The following is a 23847-nucleotide window of genomic DNA, read 5'->3' on the forward strand; positions in this document are numbered from 1 at the left end:
GATTACCTTAGATGTATTTGGCATACTTTCTAGGAATTGTTTGTCCTCAATGCTCTTCAACTTTGTACAATATTTGGCCTATTCAACTTTCTAGTGTCACTGAAGAGTCTTTTGTAGACAAAATGCATGTCTGGCACAAATACGAAATATCAATCCTGGTATCAATTATTTTATTTTATTTATTAACTTCCTTAGTCGTTCTATACCCCCTTAACCCACCATTTTCTTCTAAAAATGCTGTACCCAGTCAGGAATATGACAGTTGTTTCCACTGATCCTGTTGGCTAATATAGTCAAGCATTTGTTCTTGCAAGTTTTTATTAGCTAGCCTTTTCAATTTACTTTGAAGTTCAGCATTTAAAAAAAATAAAAAATTATGCAAATCAACCCCAGATCCTTTAATGATTTTATTGATGTCAAACTAGTTTTGACTAACTCTTCATTGTATTGAACGACATTGTTAATTGTTTAACTTGTGCATGTACTGTACACATTCTTTGTTAGATGATCAAATTATAATAATAAAGAAATATAACTGAACAAATCATTTATTATCTAACAAATCCTCCATAATCTGTTTCAGTATCCTTGGATTCGCTTTGTTATTAGAGTCTATCACAGCTTTGTTTACAAGGGTATGGAGGTATTTCAACTTTCCTTTTCTATATTTTGAAATCTAAAATAATATCAAAAACGTTTTTCATAAAATGATTGTATTACAATAAAGAAAATAATTAATCCATATGTGTATGTAGGGACAAATTACAGATAAATCTAAAATAGGCTAGTCATTAACCTCCTTGAAAATTGATATGTATAGTTAAGTATTTAGATCTGCTTTATGTGTGTCTGAAATTTAAAAAGAAACAACTTTTGTGGTTATAAGTATTTCCAAGTTCCCAGAAAGTGAGTATAATATACATTTAAACTTAACTAGAATAGAAATAATCTTCTGAACTAAATTGACAGAATAGACTCCAATGTACATGGACTTATTTTACATCATTTAAAAATGGGCAAAAATCAATAGCAGAAAAAACCCAAAGTCAACCCTTGTTGTGTCTTTCAATGTTATATGACAGTCAAATCAATAGGTTATTCACAAACAAGGCAATTGGCAAATACTGTATATACTGCTATTTAAGTAAACAAATATACATATGTGTACTGATCTTACCAATTTTGGATGCTCCTCCAGTACTTTTTCACAAATATTTGTTAAAACCTGTGTATCACTGATTTGTCTCCAGTCCTTCTGGTCTACAATATCTTCTGGTGCCATGTTGGGATGTTGAAACATCTCATCTAGAACCTAAAACAGTTGAAATTCTTAATTATAGTACAATCTCTTATGAATTTATTACATAAATCCAAGTATTGTGGTAAAAAAAAATATTGGTTGATTGATTGGTTGATGATAAACACATTTCAGGACTGTTGCTGATTTTGTGAAGACTTTCTACTGACGGAGAAAGCAAGAGAGCCTATAGAGAACAACAGACCTTTTGTAGGAAAAGTAATGATCCTAGTCAATTAAGATTGGAATTGTATGTACCCACCCCACATGCTGCAGAAATATAAGACTTAGTAATTTCTTTGCTTTGATTTTATACAACAAATGGTGTTGTCAATTGCATGAAGTTGATAAATTGTAAAGTGAAGATTTGCAAAATTATATAGCTCCTTTTTATTTTCTACTTTATTCATTTTGAAAAGGTAAATATACAGGTAATCAATAAAGAATGAAATCAAAATCCATCTTTAGCTGTGTATTTACATTTGACAAAACGCAATATAATCAATAAATAATGAAAACAAAAATTGAAAAATCCTCAACTGATTACTGAAAAAAAATAACATATAATCTTGCAGTCATGCACATTTGCACATTCCTGAAGTGATGTGTATTTGATTACTTGTTACATGTTTTTCTACATTCAAATTCTTTGGATTAATATTACAGAAATTTACCAGACAAAGAGGAATAATTTTTGAATGCTTTAAATATTTTGACTATTTATTTTACACTCTATTCATAAAAAAAGAAGATGTGGTACGACTGCCAATGAGACAACTCTCCACAAGAGACTTCTTTTAGCCTTTAAGTTTGTATCATGCAAATGTGTAAACATAAATAATAGTAAAATATCTAATGTCAAGCAGATAAACTATGTAAAGCTACCTTATTTATTTTTCTCCACAAATATTTATAGTTCACTTGGAACAAGTTGTAACATGAATGTTATTTCATTTCATGTGCATATAATGTTGAAAGTAGAATTAAGAATATGATATCTTTGTTATTGTCATAATGTAGTATAAGCAAGAAATATTTTTTGTTCCCTAGATACTGAAAAATACTTCCCCTATGACAGCAGTGCTGATTGTCAATTCTAACAATTTAATTTGCTGAAAAGTTAGTGAGAATTGCGTCTTATTTTTCAACCATTATTGACAGCAATGCAAGACTCGATAGTGGTCCATTTTTCCTATGCAAACATAGTGCATAAAAACATTTTTCCTTCAATAAGCTCCTATTAGCTTTTTTTGAGCAATTTTGGGCTAGTATTAGTGTATTTAAAGTATAGACTATAAAGAAGTTTAGTCTTCAATTGTATAATATTTACCTTACAAGATGTACTATATGATATCTCCTCAGTATGAAGTAAGTCTATCAGTTTTCCAAAATCTTCTGTTTTCACTGGACTACAAAATACATATGACGATTATTATCACACAGAATGTAATGTTACATGTTTATCTAAACAACACATCATAAAATTTCAATTTCTGGTAGTTATTGACCTTTAAAGAGGACCCATCTTATTTCATGGTAATTTATAATTCGAGTAGGTAAAAAACATTCTTGAAAGTATTCAATTTTACAATCTTAATCAACAAAGAGATTATATCATATAAGACGTCAATCCAACAACAAACATAACTCCCTCCCCAACTGCAAATGTATATAAATGTTATCATCTCAGAAAAAAATCAAAATTAAATAAATATATTATATATTTACCATTTGTAAATGGTTAATTTCCTGTCATTCAGAACACCAAGCAGTTGATTAATTATAAAATTAGATACCAGCTTTGCACTTGTCGTAGGAGATAACTTCATCACATCTTCAAAATAGTCCACTAGACCAGAATTGTCCTTTAAAATATTTCAAAATCATATAATTTTTAAAGATATTTTTCTTTGTGTCACATACATTAATGAATTTGTTTTGTTAATTTAATTCTGGGTAAAAAATAAGAGAAGTTATGGAAGCTTTGCAAAGTTGACTTGCATGCTGTAAACTTAAAGATGAACAACAGCAATAAAATCACAGTTCCTTTACTTTTATTTTACTTTATACACCTCATCCTTCCTTTTCCATTGCATATAATCTGGCTTACATTTCCCAAAACGTTTCAAACTGTCACTTTTTTTTCAATACACCTTATGGCTATTTGTCCGCCATTACTGGACATCAACTAGAGGCTCTAAAGAGCCTGTGTCGCTCACCTTGGTCTATGTGCATATTAAACAAAGGACACAAATGGATTCATGACAAAATTGTATTTTGGTGATGGTGATGTGTTTGAAGTTCTTACTTTACTGAACGATTTTGCTTCTTACAATTATATCTATAATGAACTTTGCCCATTAGTAACAGAGAACTATATTTGGTAAAAATTTACATAAATTTACCAAATTAATGAAAATTGTTAAAAATTGACTATAAAGGGCAATAACTCCTTAAGGGGTCAATTGACCATTTAGGTCATGTTGACTTATTTGTAGATCTTACTTTGCTGAACATTATTGCTGTTTACAGTTTATCGCGATCTATAATAGTATTCAAGATAACCAAAAACGGCAAAATTTCTTTAAAAATTACCAATTGGAGGGCAGCAACCCAACAACCAGTTGTCCAATTCATCTGAAAAATTCAGGGCAGATAGATATTGACTTGATTAACAATTTAACTTCTTGTCAGATTTGCTCTAGATGCTTTGGTTTCATAGTTATAAGCCAAAAACTGCATTTTACCCCTATGTTCTATTTTTAGCCGTGGCGGCCATCTTGGTTGAATGGCCAGGTCATCGGACACATTTTTCAAACTAGATACCCCAAAGATGATTGTGGCCTAGTAGTTTCAGTGGAGATTTTGTAAAAGATTACTTAGATTTATGAAAAATGGTTAAAGATTGACTATAAAGGGCAATAACTCCTAAAGGGGTCAACTGACCATTTTGGTCATGTTGACTTATTTGTAGATCTTACTTTGCTGAACATTATTGCTGTTTACAGTTTATCTCTATCTATAATAATATTCAAGATAATAACCAAAAACAGCAAAATTTCCTCAAAATTACCAATTCAGGGGCAGCAACCCAACAACCGATTGACCGATTCATCTGAAAATTTCAGGGCAGATAGATCTTGACCTGATAAACATTTTTATCCCATGTCAGATTTCCTCAAAATGCTTTGGTTTTTGAGTTATAAGCCAAAAACTGCATTTTACCCCTATGTTCTATTTTTAGCGGTGGCGGCCATCTTGGTTGGTTGACCAGGTCACGCCACACATTTTTTAAACTAGATACCCCAAAGATGATTGTGGCCAAGTTTGGATTAATTTGGCCCAGTAGTTGCAGAGGAGAAGATTTTTGTAAAGGATTACTTTAATTTACGAAAAATGGTTAAAAATTGACTATAAAGGGCAATAACTCCTAAACGGGTCAACTGACCATTTTGGTCATGTTGACTTATTTGTAGATCTTACTTTGCTGAACATTATTGCTGTTTACAGTTTATCTCTATCTATAATAATATTCAAGATAATAACCAAAAACAGCAAAATTTCCTCAAAATTACCAATTCAGGGGCAGCAACCCAACAACCGATTGACCGATTCATCTGAAAATTTCAGGGCAGATAGATCTTGACCTGATAAACATTTTTATCCCATGTCAGATTTCCTCAAAATGCTTTGGTTTTTGAGTTATAAGCCAAAAACTGCATTTTACCCCTATGTTCTATTTTTAGCGGTGGCGGCCATCTTGGTTGGTTGACCAGGTCACGCCACACATTTTTTAAACTAGATACCCCAAAGATGATTGTGGCCAAGTTTGGATTAATTTGGCCAAGTAGTTTCAGAGGAGAAGATTTTTGTAAAAGATTACTTTAATTAACGAAAAATGGTTAAAAATTGACTATAAAGGGCAATAACTCCTAAACAGGTCAACTGACCATTTTGGTCATGTTGACTTATTTGTAGATCTTACTTTGCTGAACATTATTGCTGTTTACAATTTATCTCTATCTATAATAATATTCAAGATAATAACCAAAAACAGCAAAATTTCCTCAAAATTACCAATTCAGGGGCAGCAACCCAACAACCGATTGACCGATTCATCTGAAAATTTCAGGGCAGATAGATCTTGACCTGATAAACATTTTTATCCCATGTCAGATTTGCTCTAAATGCTTTGGTTTTTGAGTTATAAGCCAAAAACTGCATTTTACCCCTATGTTCTATTTTTAGCCGTGGCGGCCATCTTGGTTGGTTGACGGGGTCACGCCACACATTTTTTAAACTAGATACCCCAATGATGATTGTGGCCAAGTTTGGTTTGATTTGGCCCAGTAGTTTCAGAGGAGAAGATTTTTGTAAAAGTTAACGACGACGGACGACGACGGACGCCGGACGCCAAGTGATGAGAAAAGCTCACTTGGCCCTTCGGGCCAGGTGAGCTAAAAAGGTTATGGTAAAATTTAAAATACAAAATATCTGACACCAAGTGATTGTTGCATGACGTCAATAAGTCAAACAGCAGATTCTCTGGCCATTTGAAACAGATTTCCAAAGGTATACAGGCATTTTTTGTTATCCTTAACTTTAACGCCATGTCTTATGGACTTTTACAAATCATTTAAGTGGGTAAAGATATCTTCAGATCAATTATTATCTGTCTTTGGTGAATAAGAGTCTCATTGAAAAATCAAACCAACGCTCCTTATTTTCATATTTAGCAAAATACCTAATTTTTTTTTGTGAATTTTTGATAAACTGACGTTTATAAAATTATGTATATCACTATTTAAAAAATAGAACATGACATTACAGGAGTAGAAAATATCTATGCAACTAAAATTTTAACCTCAATATAATATAAACATATAACTACAACTGCAACATCCTTACTATACATACGTACAACTAAAACAGCTACATCTCTACGTTTCAGACTATACTGCTGTTCAAGTCTCTTTCTTGTATCCTCTGGTAAGGGAGGTAACTTTTGTTGAATGTCATCAATGTTTATCACAGACATTTTACTTGATACAGTTTTAACAGACTCACTATCAAACAAATGGAGTGGTGGTAAGTTTGGCTCTGGCATGAATCTGTAATCTGTTTTTACTTCCTTATCTCTCATTGGTACTGTTTCGCTATAAATAGAATTAGTTTCTATTTAACAGCTAGCATATTTTTTTTACTATATTTCAATAACATATTAAAGCTATTGTGAGTTATTCTGTTTTAAGATACAATAAAGCATTATGGTTTAGACTAAAATGAGATTGTAGCCCAAAGGCTAAAGTTTGGAAATAAAGATTTCTTTAGAATATGAATATGACATGAAATTTTCTAATTTGTATTTAATAAGAAAAATGTGACCAAAACATTTTGGAAAGGATGGAAACAAGGACAGATGTAAAAGTTTATTCCCTCCTTTTGTGAATACTTACTTTCATCAATAAACAGTGAGATTGCTAGTTATCAAACCTTTATCCAATACATAGACAGAGATTTTAGCTTGCATTAGGCACAAGCACCAGCCTTCACTGGCAAATAGCACCATAAAGATTAATCTTAAATAAAACACCTTATTGTATTTTAATACATAGTTATCCCTAACACTGTTTAGTCTAATGATAATGAATGTAAAATGTCATTGCTATACTAAATAGTTTCCTCATGAATAATCTGGTGAATCTCTAAAATTTAGTTTTTCTTTTGAAAAAGCTGTAAGAAATTTCTTGCAGTGAACAAAAGAGGTGTTTTTCTTTTGGTACCATGGACTTGATGTAATATATAATAAACTGAGGAATTAAATATCAATTGTATAAGAATTTACTTTACTTACTCTATTTCAGTATCAAACGATCTGGTCTCATTCTCTACTATCCCACCATTTTCTAACAATTCTATTTGCCTTTTTACTTCAAAACCTACAAAATGAAGTTAAATGTTATACTGTAAATACAGAAAAGCTTGCATTTATTATAATGATTTGTCACATAGACTAAAATGTTATTTTAATTTTTGCAATATTGATAAAAAAAAAATTCCTGTTGAATTGATATAAGATTTTTTGGAAATGGGAGTTTAAATTATTGTGATTATATATATAACCTTGTCGCATCTCGAAATAATTTCTTAAATTACAGTACATGTATATGATTTGTAAAAAATAATCAGGGAGGAGTAATGATAGAAAAAGCTTAGGTCACTAAGTATTAAACTAGAGGCTCTTAAGAGCCTGTGTCGCTCACCTTGGTCTATGTGAATATTAAAGGAAGCAGATGGATTCATGACAAAATTGTGTTTTGGTGATGGTGATGTGTTTGTACATCTTACTTTACTGAACATTCTTGCTGCTTCAAATTATTTCTATCTATAATGAACTTGGCCCATTAGTTTCAGTGGAAAATGTTAGTAAAAATTTACAAATTTTATGAAAATTGTTAAAAATTGACTATAAAGAACAATAACTCCTAAGGGGGTCAATTGACCATTTCGGTCATGTTGACTTATTTGTATATCTTACTTTGCTGAACATTATTGTTGTTTACAGTTTATCTCTATCAATAATAATATTCAAGATAATAACCAAAAACAGCAAAATTTCCTTAAAATTACTAATTCAGGGGCAGCAACCCAACAACGGGTTGTCCGATTCATCTGAAAATTTCAGGGCAGATAGATCTTGAACTGATAAACAATTTTACCCAGAGTCAGATTTGCTCTAAATGCTTTGGGTTTGGAGTTATAAGCCAAAAACTGCATTTTACCCCATGTTCGATTTTTAGCCATGGCGGCCATCTTGGTTTGATGGCCGCGTCACCGGACGCATTTTTCAAACTACCAACCCAAAAGATGATTGTGGCCAAGTTTGGATTAATTTGGCCAAGTAGTTTCAGAGGAGAAGATTTTTGTAAAATATTACTAAGATTTACGAAAAATGGTTAAAAATTGACTATAACGGGCAATAACTCCTAAAGGGGTCAACTGACCATTTCAGTCATGTTGACTTATTTGTAAATCTTACTTTGCTGAACATTATTGCTGTTTACTGTTTATCTCTATCTATAATAATATTCAAGATAATAACCAAAAACAGCAAAATTTCCTTAAAATTACTAATTCAGGGGCAGCAACCCAACAACAGGTTATCCGATTCATCTGAAAATTTCAGGGCAGATAGATGTTCACCTGTTTAACAATTCTACCCCCATGTCAGATTTGCTCTAAATGCTTTGGTTTTTGAGTTATAAGCCAAAAACTGCATTTTACCCCATGTTCTATTTTTAGCCATGGCGGCCATCTTGGATGGTTGGCCGGGTCACCGGACACATTTTTTAAACTAGATACCCCAATGATGATTGTGGCCAAGTTTGGTTTAATTTGGCCCAGTAGTTTCAGAGGAGAAGATTTTTGTAAAAGTTAACGACGACGCCAGACGACGCCGGACACCAAGTGATGAGAAAAGCTCACTTGGCCTTTTAGGCCAGGTGAGCTAAAAAGCTTATCCACCCTTTTAAGAATAACTGTTAAATGTTATAGTTAAATAATAGCAGTCTTTTCAGCTATATGTTCCACACAATTATTGTATATATAGCACTGTGGATTCATAATTATTTGTCGAATACCAATTTTCATGGTGTAAACCCCTTAATTTATATATTCATCCACATAAATTTCTTTAAGACTAGTACTGTACTAAAGCCTTAAAAAAAATTACAGTCTTTTAACAAGAGTGCACACACTGAAATGTCTCGCCTTCTTTACTTATCATCAGCTGCTAATCATTGATATTATGTTGATAGTCCTATATAAGTATAAAGCTTTATTACAACTGTCACATAAACTTAACATTAACCAAGATAGCTAAACAAAGAGCAATGAACCATGAAAATGAGGTCAAGGTCAGATGAACCATGCCAGGCAGACATGTACAGCTAACAATGATTCCATACAACAAAACATAGTTGACCTATTACTTATAGTTTAAGAAAAATAGACCAAAACACAAAAACTTAACACTGTGCAATGAACCGTGAAATTGAGGTCATGGTCAAATAAAACCTGCGGGACTGACATATAGATCATAATATATTTCCATACATCAAATATAGTTGACCTTTGGCATATAATATAAGATAAAAAGACCAAAACTTAAAAACTTAACTTTGACCACTGAACCATGAAAATGAGGTCAAGGTCAGATGACATCTGCCCGCTAGACATGTACACCTTACAATTATTCCATACAACAAATATAAAAGACCTATTGCATAAACTATGAGAAAAACAGACAGATGACACTTGCCAGTTGGACATGTACACCTTACAGTCCTGCCATACACCAAATATACTAGCCCTATTGCATATAGTATCTGAGATATGGACTTGACCACCAAAACTTAACCTTGTTCACTGATCCATGAAATGAGGTTGAGGTCAAGGGAAAACTGTCTGACGGGCATGAGGATCTTGCAAAGTATGCACATACCAAATATAGTTATCCTATTACTTATGATAAGAGAGAATTCAACATTACAAAAATTCTGAACTTTTTTTTCAAGTAGTTACTGAACCATGAAAATGAGGTCAAGGACATTGGACATGTGACTGACAGAAACTTCGTAACATGAGGCATCTATATACAAAGTATGAAGCATCCAGTTTTTTTCACCTTCTAAAATATAAACCTTTGAAGAAGTTATCTAATGCCGCTGCCGCCGGATCACTATCCCTATGTTGAGCTTTCTGCAACAAAAATTGCAGGCTCGACAAAAAACCCACAGCATAAACCCTGAAAATGAGTTTTTCTCAATAAACGAAAAATTAATACCCAATGACTTGAATGAATCTACAGATATTTTTATTATAAACTTACTTATAGCTTTTGATACACTTTTAATACTGTTAAGATTTTTAACTTCTGTCCGTATACCAAGTGGTTCTCCCGGTTTGTGAACAGATATGTTGGCATCAACTCTTAATGAACCCTCTGAAATAAAAAAAAAATTTGTAAGGGCATTTCCATGAAAATCATTATTGGCAGAGTGAGATGTTTTTTATTTTTCTGTGTTATCCTTTAGGGATTCCCCCCTTTTTTTCTTTTTTTTTTGTGCTGGCTAATTTTTTTTTCAACTTCTGATCTTCTACTGTACCTTTTTGTTTACTATTGTTTTATGTAGGGAACAACCATTCACCATTAAATCTCCTAGTGTTGTTATGTTAGCAATAGTTCTAATATGTTTAGACTTCAGATCAATAGTTTTATAAACCATGTTATAAAGACTTGTCAATGTGCTACTATCCAAACATCCATTTTTGTGATTTTTTTTTACTCTCAATTGTTCAGGCTTTGTAATATCTTTGTTTATCATTTACCGGTAGATGTAATTTCAATTTTTTTTTCAAGTCATGATTATAAAACAGCCAATTAAGGATGTATTATTCTGACGTAGCTGTCTCGTTTAAATCTCATTCTGGAATTTTGTCCAAAACATGTGATACAAGTGGAAAATATCAATGAATTTAAAAAAATGTTATAATCAAACTGAACTCTGTGAAAAAAATGTGTATTTCTAATGAGTGATTTTTGAGTAATCAATTTTCAAATTTTATTATGAATCAAGTCAGTCTTTTTAGCCAAAATTTTGAGACAATGGGTGAGAGATACAAGAAATGATTTTACCAGAAACCTGAACATCCCTTATCCCTCATTTCTTTTCAAATTTCTTCAAAATTTATTTTTTCAACCATTTATAACAAATAAAAGGGAAAAATATGCATTTGGTTTCTTAAAAAAGAGAAAAATCTCAAATTTACAAAATTGACAGCATGGTAAATTTGACACAAAAAAGCATCAAAATATGATCAAACTTTCTTATATTAACACCTACCTATAGTTTTTTCAATTTAAGTTCATTCAGATTGGCCCACTTCACCTTTATTGAAAGTATGAAAAATAAGTTTAATTGTGGAACTATGAATTTTTTCACGATGATAGCACAAAAATGGGTAAAAATGAATGAAAAATGTGAAAATCTTCAAAATGGGGTACTTTCAACAGGCCGTAGCAAAAAAAGAAGTGCACCACCATATGATTTTTCTTCACCCAATTATTTTTTTAGTCTTATAAACCCAAAAATCAGGTTAAAAAAAAATTAATTCTAGAAATTTTTGGCACCTCAGCTTAAGGATATTTGCTTGTCATGTTTTGGAATATTTGTCAGATGTTCTAAATCCTCTGGTTTTATCCATTTGAATGACTTAAATATTTTTGCCCATGGACCCCATTTTTCTTTTTATAAATCTTTTATATGTATAATTATAAGTCATCATGGTCATTTGTAAAGTCTTATCAATTTTTTATTTTTTAATAGTTTTTGAGAACTTAAACTGGTCAATGATAAAGCTATGAAAACTCAAGAGAGAACATTTTCCTGCCAAAATTACAATGCTTTATATCTTGAAAACAAGCACATTGACCCCCATATATTTTTTGCTTTTTTGATTCCTCAATTAATACCCTATCAATATATACTAGTCTTATGGAAATCTATTTATTTTGAAACTGAGCAGCGAACTTCCTTAACAAAGTCTTTTTTAATTGTTTTGCCATGCATATTACAATTTCTACTCCCATTTTAAAGTTTTTTGTAATATTTTTACTAACCTTCCATTTTACAATCACAAGTTTGAATGGTCTGTAATATTTTTTGTAGTTCTTTAACAAAAGCTGAAGCATCTGTTCCATCAGAGAAGTCTGGCTCTGTGACTATCTCCATCAGACCTGTTCCTACAAACAAACATATACTGTGGATTCATTTATTTTCGTGGGTATCATTTTTTTATGGATTAAGGGAAATTAACATGTTTGTGGATATTTAATTTTGTGGTTTTGCTGCAGTCTGCATGCAAGCTTTAAGAAAATTTATTATTCGTTGAACATCTAATTTCAAGGTTCATCTGTACCAACTAATTTCTCAATAATTGGTATAAAACGAATAGTATTGAATCCACAATACTTACTGGAAAAAAGTGATTTAATAAAATTCACACATGAATGTACCCATCTGCCCATATATATATATTTAACAATTCACATACTGCAAGCTAGCTTGAGCTAGAGAACAAAACCAGAGGTGAAAATGCTACAAGAATATATAATTTGTATCTCTTCTTTCAAGGGGAAAAATGACAAACAACAGATTAAGACATTTAAAATTCAAGTAAGAAAGAAAAATAGAATTTTTAACCCAACAAGAAAATTATCTTTTTATCTACATATTTTTAAAGTAGATATATGCATGCTCCAATTTTACAGATCTACCAAAAAAGTAACTTTGAAAATGTAAAGACATTTTCAATACAGTGTAACCTGCCTAATCTGACACCTGAGTATTACCCTGCTTTGACTGACACATTAACATGGTTCCAAAATATGTCTATCTTTGCAGAAATGACCTCAGTATTCTGACACCCTGCTTAATTTGACATTTCTTCTGGTCCCCAGTGTGTCGGTTAACACAGGTTACATTGTACTATGTAATGAGGCTGTGTTTCAAAAAGATTACTTACCACATCTGTTTAAATCAATTAAACTAATCCTGTCTTTTTCATCATGGAGACTTTTCCCGCTGTCCTGCTCTAGCTGTATCTGTGTAATATTTGCTGTTTTTGTTTCAAAGCTATTTTTATCACTGATGCAATAATCAACATGGCCTTTAACAGCTAAGGGTTGTCTTTGTTGAGTAATCTGATAACCTGCCTGGAAATGAAATAACCAAAATTTATTGGAAAATTTCAAACAGAGTCCTGACAGAGAGAATATTTAAAAAAAAAAATTAACTACATTTTGTTGCTGAAGTGAACATCATCAGTGTAAACAATAATTTTAAAATTAAACTTTTTTTAATTTAATAATAAATCATATACTAAAGTTTCATAATTTCCTGAGTAGAAACTTTTTCTTGAAACTCAACCCATCCAAATATGAGTGAACAAACTTAAGGCCAAAAAAAGCATGGAGGGCAGTATGTTCAACTTTCTTATTTTAAATAATTCTATACTTACAGGTAAATCTGCATAGAAATAATGTTTCCGATCAAACTTTGATACTTTGTTGACAGTACATCTCAAGGCCAGTGCTGTCAATACACCAGCTTCTACACAACCTTTGTTTAGTACCTATAAAATATATAGAAAGATTTATGTTCATTCAATGTCATGGACATCAATTTTGTTGAATGATATAAAATAAGATTTCCATGGATAGATTCATACATATTTCATTTTAAAGTTACTAGTGAAACTTTGAGCTATCCCTCCCTAATGATACCCCCTTCGTAAGTGGATAATTTTAATAGTGTAAAAATATGCAAGTGTTTGGGTAAATAGGAAGTTGCTGATTGATGAATCTGAAAAGGCATCACACAGTTTACAATGTAGCTGACTTATATAAACCCTGAAACCAAATTTCAAGAAATCCTTGTAATATAGTTCTTGAGAAAAATGTGATAAAATTAAAAAAATTTCAACTTGAATGTCACATGAAAAAATATGTAAGTGTTCAGTAAACAGGAATTAAGTTGTTGAGTGATGAATCTGAAAATGCATCACATATTATCATGATTAAAGCTGACTCATAAAAACCCTAAAAAAAATTTCAGAAATCCTTGTAATGTAGTTCCTAAGTGGAGGGACTTAAAATATTCATGGGATGGTTGATGGAAAAGGAAATGAAGACAACAACCCAACAACATAATAATATACTAAAATCTAAATAAAGGAATGATACAGGTCATGCATGTAGTTCACAGAAAAATCATACTGGATTCCTTTATTAAAACTTACTGGTAGGGTACCAGGAAAAGCAGCATCAAACAGTGACACCTGTGTATTGGTTGGACCACCAAATTTGTTTTCTGCTCCTGAGAAGAGTTTACTCTCTGTATTTATCTGGGCATGGATTTCAAGTCCAACAACACTCTTCCATGGCTTAGACCTACAATATTTTAAATACTGTTTGGATGCGAAAAACATCTAATGGGCCTTACATCATGTACATCCACCAGATATATAGATGTTGGGTCTCTCTAGCTAATATTGACAAAAAATGCAAGAAAAAGAATTAAGCAAGAAGAAGAATAATCACGTTTAGAAACAAGAAAACAATTTTAGTGTCAAGAAATCCAACAATTACGTCATATCTTGAATTTAAATAGATTGAAGAAAAAAGGTGTATAATTATTTTCTTTAATAAATAATGTTACATGCAGTTATAACATGAATTAAGTGATTTTTCATTTTTTTCATTATACTGATAGATAAAGAAATTAAACATTTAAAAAAAACAACTAAAGGATTGTATAGTTTTTGAAATCTTTGTTTCTAGACCCCACAACATGTATGTGAGAGATCCAATTTTGATAAAAAAATAAAAAAAAATAAAGGCATTTAAACTTCCAAGGACTTCAAAGATCACTGTATGTTTTAGCCCCTTTTGACTTAACTAAAAGATCGCATGATAAACAAGCATTCTGTGTGTATTGGCTATTGCATAACAATACATGTACATAGTCCCTTACCAGTCAAAAAATCATTGTACTGGAACAAAATTCCAACTTGATCTATAACTTGTTATTGTGTAAACTATACAGAAAAATATCAAATCAATATCTTCAAGCATTACGGAAAGTGTTGAATATTTAAGTGAATTTTCTAGGTCCAAGGACCATAACTCTGCAGAAAATCAATATACTCATGATACTGAACAAAATTCGAACTCGATCTGTTACTGCAGGTATTGATAAAATTATATACCAATTTTCTAATCAATATCTTCAAGCATGATGGAAAAAAGGGGGCAAAAATGATTATTTCAGTGGATTTTATAAGTCATAGGACCATAATATGAGGCAGGCATCACCTGTAAATGGGGAAGAAGTCTGTTTGAATAATTTTTTTGTAACTTAAATATTTGAACAAAAAAGGAACGGAAATACCGTAACGCAGTGTTCTCCCCAAAAATTTTGGATAGCATCACATTTTGCGTAAAAAAAAAATAACTATTTTTTTTAATGTCATTTGTCGCGTCGCGTTGATGCTCTATTTCCTTTATATGTTTTAGTTTATATTTTTCAATTCATAACTGAGAATACAATTAAACTATAACAACAAAAACAGTTGTTTCAGTTTATGTTTTCTTTATTCATTTATAGTTACAGAATTATTTTTTTCCTCTTGTGCCAAACTAGAGGCTCTAAAGAGCCTGTGTCGCTCACCTTGGTCCATGTGAATATTAAACAATGGACACAGATGGATTCATGACAAAATTGTGTTTTGGTGATGGTGATTTGTTTGTAGATCTTACTTTACTAAACATTCTTGCTGCTTACAATTATCTCTATCTAGAACAGTACTTTCTGTGGAAAATATTATTGAAAATCTTCAAATTTTAAGAAAATTGTTAAAAATTAACTATGAAGGGCAATAACTCCTTAGGGGGTCAATTGACTATTTTGGACATAGTGACTTATTTTTAGTTCTTACTTTGCTGTACATTATTGCTGTTTACAGTTTATCTCTATCTATAATAATATTCAAGATAATAACAAAAAAACAGAAAAATTTCCTCAAAATTACCAATTCAGGGGCAGCAACCTAACAACCGATTATCCGATTCATCTGAAAATTCCAGGGCAGATAGATCGTGACCTGATCAACAATTTTACTACCTGTCAGATTTGCTCTTAATGCTTTGGTTTTTGAGTTATAAGCCAAAAACTGCATTTTATCCCTATGTTCTATTTTTAGCCATGGGGGCCATCTTGGTTAGTTGGCAGGGTCACCGGACGCATTTTTAAAACTAGATACCCCAATGATGATTATGGCCATGTTTGGTTAAATTTGGCCCAGTAGTTTCAGAGGAGAAGATTTTTCTAAAAGATTACTAAGATTTACGAAAAATGGTTAAAAATTGACTATAAAGGGCAATAACTCCTAAAGTGGTCAACTGACCATTATGGTCATGTTAACTTATTTGTAGATCTTACTTTGCTGAACATTATTGCTGTGTACAGTTTATCTCTATCTATAATAATATTCAAGATAATAACCAAAAACAGCAAAATTTCCTTAAAATTACCATTTCAGGGGCAGCAACCCAACAACGAAATGTCCGATTCATCTGAAAATTTCAGGGCAGATAGATCTTGACCTGATGAACAATTTTACTCTTGTCAGATTTGCTCTAAATGCTTTGGTTTTTGAGTTATAAGCCAAAAACTGCATTTTACCCCTATGTTCTATTTTTAGCCATGGCGGCCATTTTGGTTGGTTGGCTGGGTCATTGGACACATTTTTTAAGCTAGGTACCCCAATGATGATTGTGGCCAAGTTTGGTTAAATTTGGCCCAGTAGTTTCTGAGGAGAAGATTTTTGTAAAAGTTAACGCAGGTCGACGATGACGGACGACGACGACGCCGCCGGACACGGGACGCCAAGTGATGAGAAAAGCTCACTTGGCCTTTCGGCCAGGTGAGCTAATAAAAATAAATATGTGCTTTCAGTTACCCAACACTGACACTAAGTCAAATGAATGAATGGTTCATCATAGTGCAACCTGTATATATACAAAACTAATTATCTATTACACAAAATTAACTATTTTTTTATTATATTGTATTAAGTAAAGATAAAGTAGCAAAAGTAGCAAAAAAAATATCAATTTAAAAACTTTTTTTTATCATGTTTATGAAATTCATTGTTTCATGGCACTCAATGAATTAGTCCCTGTTGTTTCTTATCTTTACATCAAAATGATATGTATTTTTAACAAAGTTATCTAACAAATTGTCTATTAATGCGTAGTTTTCTCTATTGGTATATTTTTTCTGTCTACTGTCCGTCTGTTGTCATTATCGTGAAAATGCGGATTTTTGTCATATCTGGTCCGGTTCCGATCCGTAGTTTACACAAAAATGTGCAAAGGCGGCCGTAGAAAAATTTACGAAAATGAGTCCGAGAATAAACGTTGTTAGACAAGAGATTGTGAATGAATAAGACGCTTTTAATGCATTAAATGCATTAAACATAAACTTAAGCCAATTATGATAACTTTTTAAAGAAGTATAAAACTTATTTTAGCTCAAAACCAAAATTCTCGCTCTCGTATTACCGGAAGAGAAAAAAAGTATTTTTTGGAGAGTTGCACAAATAAACGACCTTTTAAAAAAAAATCGTTTTAATCTTTGAAATTTCGTAAAACAAAACATAGATTTCGAATTGTTTTTGAGATTGCATTTTTCCATGTCGAAATTGGTGATTGCAGACACGTGGTATTAGTCATGTCACGAGTGTCAGCTTGGGATATTCGCATCCAAACAGTTATCACCCTGAGGGCAATTAACACCTGGCTATTTAATCTCTTAATTGCCTTTAGTGTCCGACTTAAAGGGATTACAATTAAAGGTGATATAATTTTTATGATCATAATCGATAATAGATGAAAGTTCAAAATTGAGGACAAGTAAAATAGCATCTTCAAAATAATTATAGTGTCGCGAGAATAATTATAGCGTCGCAGGAATTATTATAGCATCACGGTGAAAAAATATAGCGTCGCCTGGGGAGAACACTGTCAGTGACGGTAACGTTTTCGATTTTGGTTCTGTTGTTAGGGATTTTAGTTGTGACGTTATTTAAGTTATGAAGTCATATGCAATGTAAATAAGGACATCAGGTAACGTTTTTTCATATGAAGGAATTATTAACAAGAGGCTGTCACAACGACAGCAAACCGGATTTATTAACATTTATTTGTGTCCTGGCAATATCACAAGAACCATTACTGATAAATGGTGAAAGTGAAAATCGTCAATATCAAATTTGACCTCCATTTTGTCATCAGTATCAACATATTAAAATTTGAAAAGCTTAGATTGAATGGTTCATGAGTAAATGCAACAACGTGAATGGAAACGCCATTTTACGATCTTTCAAGAACCATAACTCCTGAACGGTAAAAGTCAAAATTGTCATTATTGAACTTGACCTCTATTTTGTCATCAGTAACAACATATTAAAATTTCAAAAGCTTTGGTTGAATGGTTCATGAGAAAATGCACGGACACGACGGGAAACACCATTTTTCAATCTTTCAAGAACCATTACTCCTGAACAGTAAAAGTCAAAATCATCATTATTGAACTTGACCTCCATTTTGTCATTAGTAACAGCATATTAAAATTTCAGAAGCTTTGGTAGAACAGTTCATGCATTAAACGCATGGACACGACTGGAAACTCCATTTTTTCAATCTTTCAAGAACCTTAACTCCTGAACGGTAAAAGTCAAAATCGTCATTATTTAACTTGACCTCCATTTTGTCATCAGTAACAGCATATTAAAATTTCAGAATCTTTGGTAGAACAGTTCATGCATAAATGCACGGACACGACTGGAAACTCCATTTTTCAATCTTTTTTTAAGAACCATAACTCCTGAAGGGTAAAAGTCAAATTCGTCATTATTGAACTTGACCTCCATTCTGTCATTAGTAACAACATATTAAAATTTGGGAAGCTTTGGTAGAACAGTTCAAGCGTAAATACACGGACACGACTGGAAACTCCATTTTTCAATCTTTCAAGAACCATAACTCCTGAACGGTAAAAGTCAAATTCGTCATTATTGAACTTGACCTCCATTCTGTCATTAGTAACAACATATTAAAATTTGGGAAGCTTTGGTAGAACAGTTCATGCGTAAATGCACGGACACGACTGGAAACTCCATTTTTCAATCTTTCAAGAACCATAACTCCTGAACGGTAAAAGTCAAAATTGCCATTATTGAACTTGACCTTCGTATAGTTGTCAGTAATAACATATTAAAATTTTAAAAGCTTTGGTTGAACGGTTCATGAGTTAATGCACGGACAACATTTGACTGCCGCCCGCCCGCCGTACATCCCCAAATCAATAACCGACATTTTTGTCACAAAAATCCGGTTAAAAATGAAATTGGTATTGCGTTCCTTCCTATTTTATACAAGACTGATAGATATATATTTTACTCAAAGTTTCATACAAACGAGACCAGAAAAAGGAAGTACATTGTAGATTTCTGGGCAGATGCGTGAATTCAAAACATGACATCCAAAAAATTGAACGATTGTGAGTTCATTAGTACAATGAAAATTTCGGGATTTTCTCCGATTTTTTTTTAATTTTTTTTTTTTATTGATTTTTCTACTGTTATTGGGGACTTCGTCCCCATGATAATCCTGCAAAAATTCATCAGATCAGAACAAAAAATAATCTTAATTAGTTACATGTACATGAATCTTTTAAAATCGGTTTAATTTGATATTATTACTTGCTTCTTAAATTTTCATATATACACCAAAGCTTTATTTTAAATGGTTTTAAGTATTTTAAAATTTCAATTTCTGTTTTGCATTGTAAAAGATTATTTCAAAATTTCATATAGGTACATCTGTCATCATGGTCATGTCTGTATTTTTCAAATTCAGTAAAATTTTATTCTTTAAAATTTGCTTTACATTTGATCATAGTTTTTAATTTTAATCATGTTTTTCTTTTTCAGCGACTGTACAGTTTTATTCCTTCAGTGTGCATTTAATTTGTAATGTTTATTATGTATACAATGTATTAATGATTATTTTTTAATAAATACAAATTATAAATAATATTTTCCATTCTTTTCACTGACATAAATGACCTAATACACAAAATCCCAATATTACCGATAATTTCCATATATAAATCATGTTTCATTCCCAATATGATATTATAAAACCAGATGGTCCGAGACCACAATTGTCGTCCCTTGATTTTCGTTGTTCACGAATATAGTCCCTAGTGTTAACAGTGGGTTACTTGCCAATAATTTTTATACCTCTTCCAAATTTATTTCTCCATGTTTAATGCCTCAAATTGTAAGTAGGGGGGTGAAATTACACTGTAAAAAAATTTGGGTCCAGAATTTTACAGAAAAGTAGTGATTTGGTCCAGCTGAAAAAGGTTAAAAATTAGCACTTCGGAAGCTGTCAAAAGATTTCAAGACACCCTAAACACAAAATTGTCCATATTTTGAGTTAGAGGCGATGAAGTTTTCTATAATTTTGATATAATTTGTCCCAAAAGTAGTACAACACACTGTAAAAATTTCATTGAGAAAGCGCAGGTGGGAATTTTTTAATTTTCATTTATGTTCTAAAAGAAATGCACTACGAATTAATTGTGTTCTCGGACCTAAGAGGTGAAGTCTGTAAATATAGAATCTGTACTTTGGCATCTTCCCTAAATGATTTGGTGGTGTCAATTTGTCAAATTGCATGAAACTAAAGGATTTAAACTTTTATTTAATAGAATATCTGCAAAAATGACCAATTTTGGCATTTTATGGTCAAAATAGGCATTTCAAGGCTTTTTTAATACTGATGCATACATGGCATCCTGACTTTCTATCTGACAGGCTTTCATGTGTCAATACTTGTGTTTCTATGCCTTTATCTAGTTCTTTTACTTGTTTTTGAACTCAGAATCTACAGAAAAGAAGATTATCTCAGACAATATGTACAAAATGTGTTGTATAAATGACCCTTGTCTAACGCCCTGTTTGGATGAAGTCAAAAGTGGGGTTCTTGGTACATAAAATTTGAAGTCCACAATAAAGACCTCACTAAATTTGTATCAAAAGCACTTTACAATGTCTATTGTACCTGTTCCATCTCACATAATATCTTTCTTTTCTTCTGTAGGATAGCAAGTGGTTTAAATATAAGCCTGTTGAGACTAAAATTACAATCAAGTTTTTCATTAAAAAGGCAAAAATCTTTGTATCAGACCATACTGTCTGTAAGAAAAGTTAATTGCAAGAGCCTTTTTGTGCTCAGATTTGTTGTATCATATCACATGAGTATAGAAATGATAAAAAAGACACAATTTTTTATTTCTTATAGCCTCAATATGCATTTTTTAATGTAAATATGTGGCACGGCCTAAATTGACCCTTATTTTTTTCCAGTCTTACTTGGCTTAAGACCCTTTTAAACTAATATGATATGTTATTTGTGACTTTTCTTTCCATTTAAAGTACATTCAATACATTATGTAAGGATTATTTATAACCAAAAAGCTTCACAAATTTAAAATTGCTGGAAAATATTACATCTTCATGTAAGGCCCCCTTTCATTGAAAAACCTCAATTTTTAGGCCCAGGCTGATATAAATTTGACTTTTGAATAATTATGCTAACTCTGATAAATCAAATGAGTACTCTATTGCTTTTAGTACATAATAAATGATATATTAGGGCATTTAAAAAGTATTTTTTTGCAATATTTTAATTTTCAAAGCCCAAAATGTTGATAGTTGAAATTATTCAATTTTAACGTCAAAATTTAACAGGCAAAGATGAGTATAGAATTTAACATATTGTCTATAATATATATCCTATTGTTACGAAACTTTGCAAGTAGTGTTATAATTTATTAAGCTTTGGTCATACCAAGTTTTTTTAAGATTTGTCAACTCTTTCTATCCTATTAGGTCCGAGACCACAATTGTCGTCCCTTGATTTTCGTTGTTCACGAATATAGTCCCTAGTGTTAACAGTGGGTTACTTGCCAATAATTTTTATACCTCTTCCAAATTTATTTCTCCATGTTTAATGCCTCAAATTGTAAGTAGGGGGGTGAAATTACACTGTAAAAAAATTTGGGTCCAGAATTTTACAGAAAAGTAGTGATTTGGTCCAGCTGAAAAAGGTTAAAAATTAGCACTTCGGAAGCTGTCAAAAGATTTCAAGACACCCTAAACACAAAATTGTCCATATTTTGAGTTAGAGGCGATGAAGTTTTCTATAATTTTGATATAATTTGTCCCAAAAGTAGTACAACACACTGTAAAAATTTCATTGAGAAAGCGCAGGTGGGAATTTTTTAATTTTCATTTATGTTCTAAAAGAAATGCACTACGAATTAATTGTGTTCTCGGACCAGATGTGGGGAAGCTTAGCCTATAATAGTCCAAATAATTATGACGTCTGGCAAGGCTATTTTATTCATATTATGGGGACGAAGTCCCCAATTACGGTAGAAAAATCAATTAAAAAAAAAAAAAAAAAAAAATCGGGAAAATTTCCAGAATTTTGCATTCTACTAATGAACTCAAAATCGTTACCTTTTTTTTTCAGATCTACTTCCTGTTCCGGTTTTCTCCGCTTTTGCGCAGATATCTGTCTTGTTTGCATGAGACTTTGAAAAAAATTATATTTATCAGTCTAGTAAAATATAAGATTGGATCTCAATACAAATTCAATTTTAATAATTGTTTGATATGAAAAAACGTTACCTGATGAAAGCGTTTCTTTTGTTTACATCGAATATGAGGTCATAACTTAAAGAACGTCACAGCTAATTCCCTAACAACAGAATCAAAATCGGGAACATTACGTACGGTATTTCGGTTTCTTTTATCAACGTGATTGAATTAAAAAAATAATACATGCAGACTTCGTCCCCATTCACAGGTTATGCCTGCCTCATATTATTTATTAAGTTGTAGGAAGGCGTCCCAGAAAAAAAATTAAAATAGCCTTGCCAGACGCCAAACCCCCCTTTTTATGCTGGGTTGGGAACCCTCCTTTTTAAAATGGCTGGATCCGCCCATGTTTTGATAGTTTTAGGGCACAAATTTTTTATTTATGCTGACAAGAATTTTTTTTAATTTCAGAATTCTATTTTTTTTTATCATGTTTTAGGGATTTTAAACAGCATTTTTTCATTTGAATACAATTTGATATTGTCCAACCATTCACACTGTTAAAAATGGGTTTTAATCATTTAATTTTGTGTGTTGTATATGCATGGTTTAGTCTGAACTGTCTCATAAAACATATTTTTTTTAGGTGACACTGACAGTGTAAACAGCTATTTTTGGCTTTAACAATCCTTAAAAAAATATATCAAACAGTGTAATTAAAACATAAATATGCTTGAGATGTTTTTACTTTAAGTTACTGCTTGATCTCTTAAAATTGAAGGTTAAATATCGTCTTTTACAAAGTTGACAAATATGTGAAGAAATTTTGTGCATGGAGGCTGCCATTGATCAGGGGAGATAACTAGTCACAAGAAGTTCTAGCTTTTTAAAAAGCTTGTTCGACTATATGATGTTGGCCACCTCCGAAAGAATGTTTATAAGCCCAAGCTGCTTTTTTAAGTTAGAGTGGGGTGCTAATTTTCGCCATAACTTTCCATGTTTTCTGCAGTTTATGTCCAGGTCTTTATGTTTATGATGAATACTGATACTTTATGAAGATAACATCAAAATCAAAATATTCTAAGCTTGAAAAAAAATCATCTAAAAAATTGGATTAAAGGCTATTTGAAATTTCCTGATGTTTTTTTCAAAGGGGGACACATTTTCTTCGTTTTTACACATCTATTTAAAACCAAATATCTTTTGCAGCTTTAAACAATATTTATCAAATCGATTTCATTATAGATGAA

At 31.6% G+C, this 23847-nt stretch overlaps 1 protein-coding gene across 1 annotated transcript; it reads right to left on the reverse strand.

Moving 5' to 3' along the window:
* Positions 1 to 532: 532 nt before the first annotated feature.
* On the reverse strand, positions 533 to 23473 carry LOC139485047 (glutamyl-tRNA(Gln) amidotransferase subunit B, mitochondrial-like). Its single transcript, XM_071269159.1, has 12 exons — positions 23346 to 23473; positions 14159 to 14309; positions 13379 to 13492; positions 12884 to 13073; positions 11979 to 12101; positions 10188 to 10301; positions 7152 to 7236; positions 6219 to 6453; positions 3026 to 3162; positions 2628 to 2706; positions 1178 to 1312; positions 533 to 676 (listed from the first exon to the last, which is right to left on the reverse strand). Exons 1-12 carry the CDS (start codon positions 23441 to 23443, stop codon positions 545 to 547), a joined length of 1593 nt encoding a protein of 530 aa, XP_071125260.1. The 5' UTR covers positions 23444 to 23473; the 3' UTR covers positions 533 to 544.
* Between the last annotated feature and the right edge of the window lie 374 nt (positions 23474 to 23847).

This window comes from Mytilus edulis, chromosome 8 (assembly GCF_963676685.1).
Source record: "Mytilus edulis chromosome 8, xbMytEdul2.2, whole genome shotgun sequence".
NCBI classification, from domain to species: Eukaryota; Metazoa; Mollusca; class Bivalvia; order Mytilida; family Mytilidae; genus Mytilus; species Mytilus edulis.

Bases quoted from the DNA above. Each gene is read 5' to 3' on its own strand.
- LOC139485047 (XM_071269159.1), bottom strand. From the start codon at position 23,443: ATGGCAGCCTCCATGCACAAAATTTCTTCACATATTTGTCAACTTTGT. The intron at 13,074-13,378 runs GTAAGTATAGAA...TTTCATTTCCAG, and splicing joins ATTTCTATGCAGATTTACCT to GCAGGTTATCAGATTACTCA. The intron at 7,237-10,187 runs GTAAGTTTATAA...TTCATTTTGTAG, and splicing joins AAGTGTATCAAAAGCTATAA to GTTTTGAAGTAAAAAGGCAA.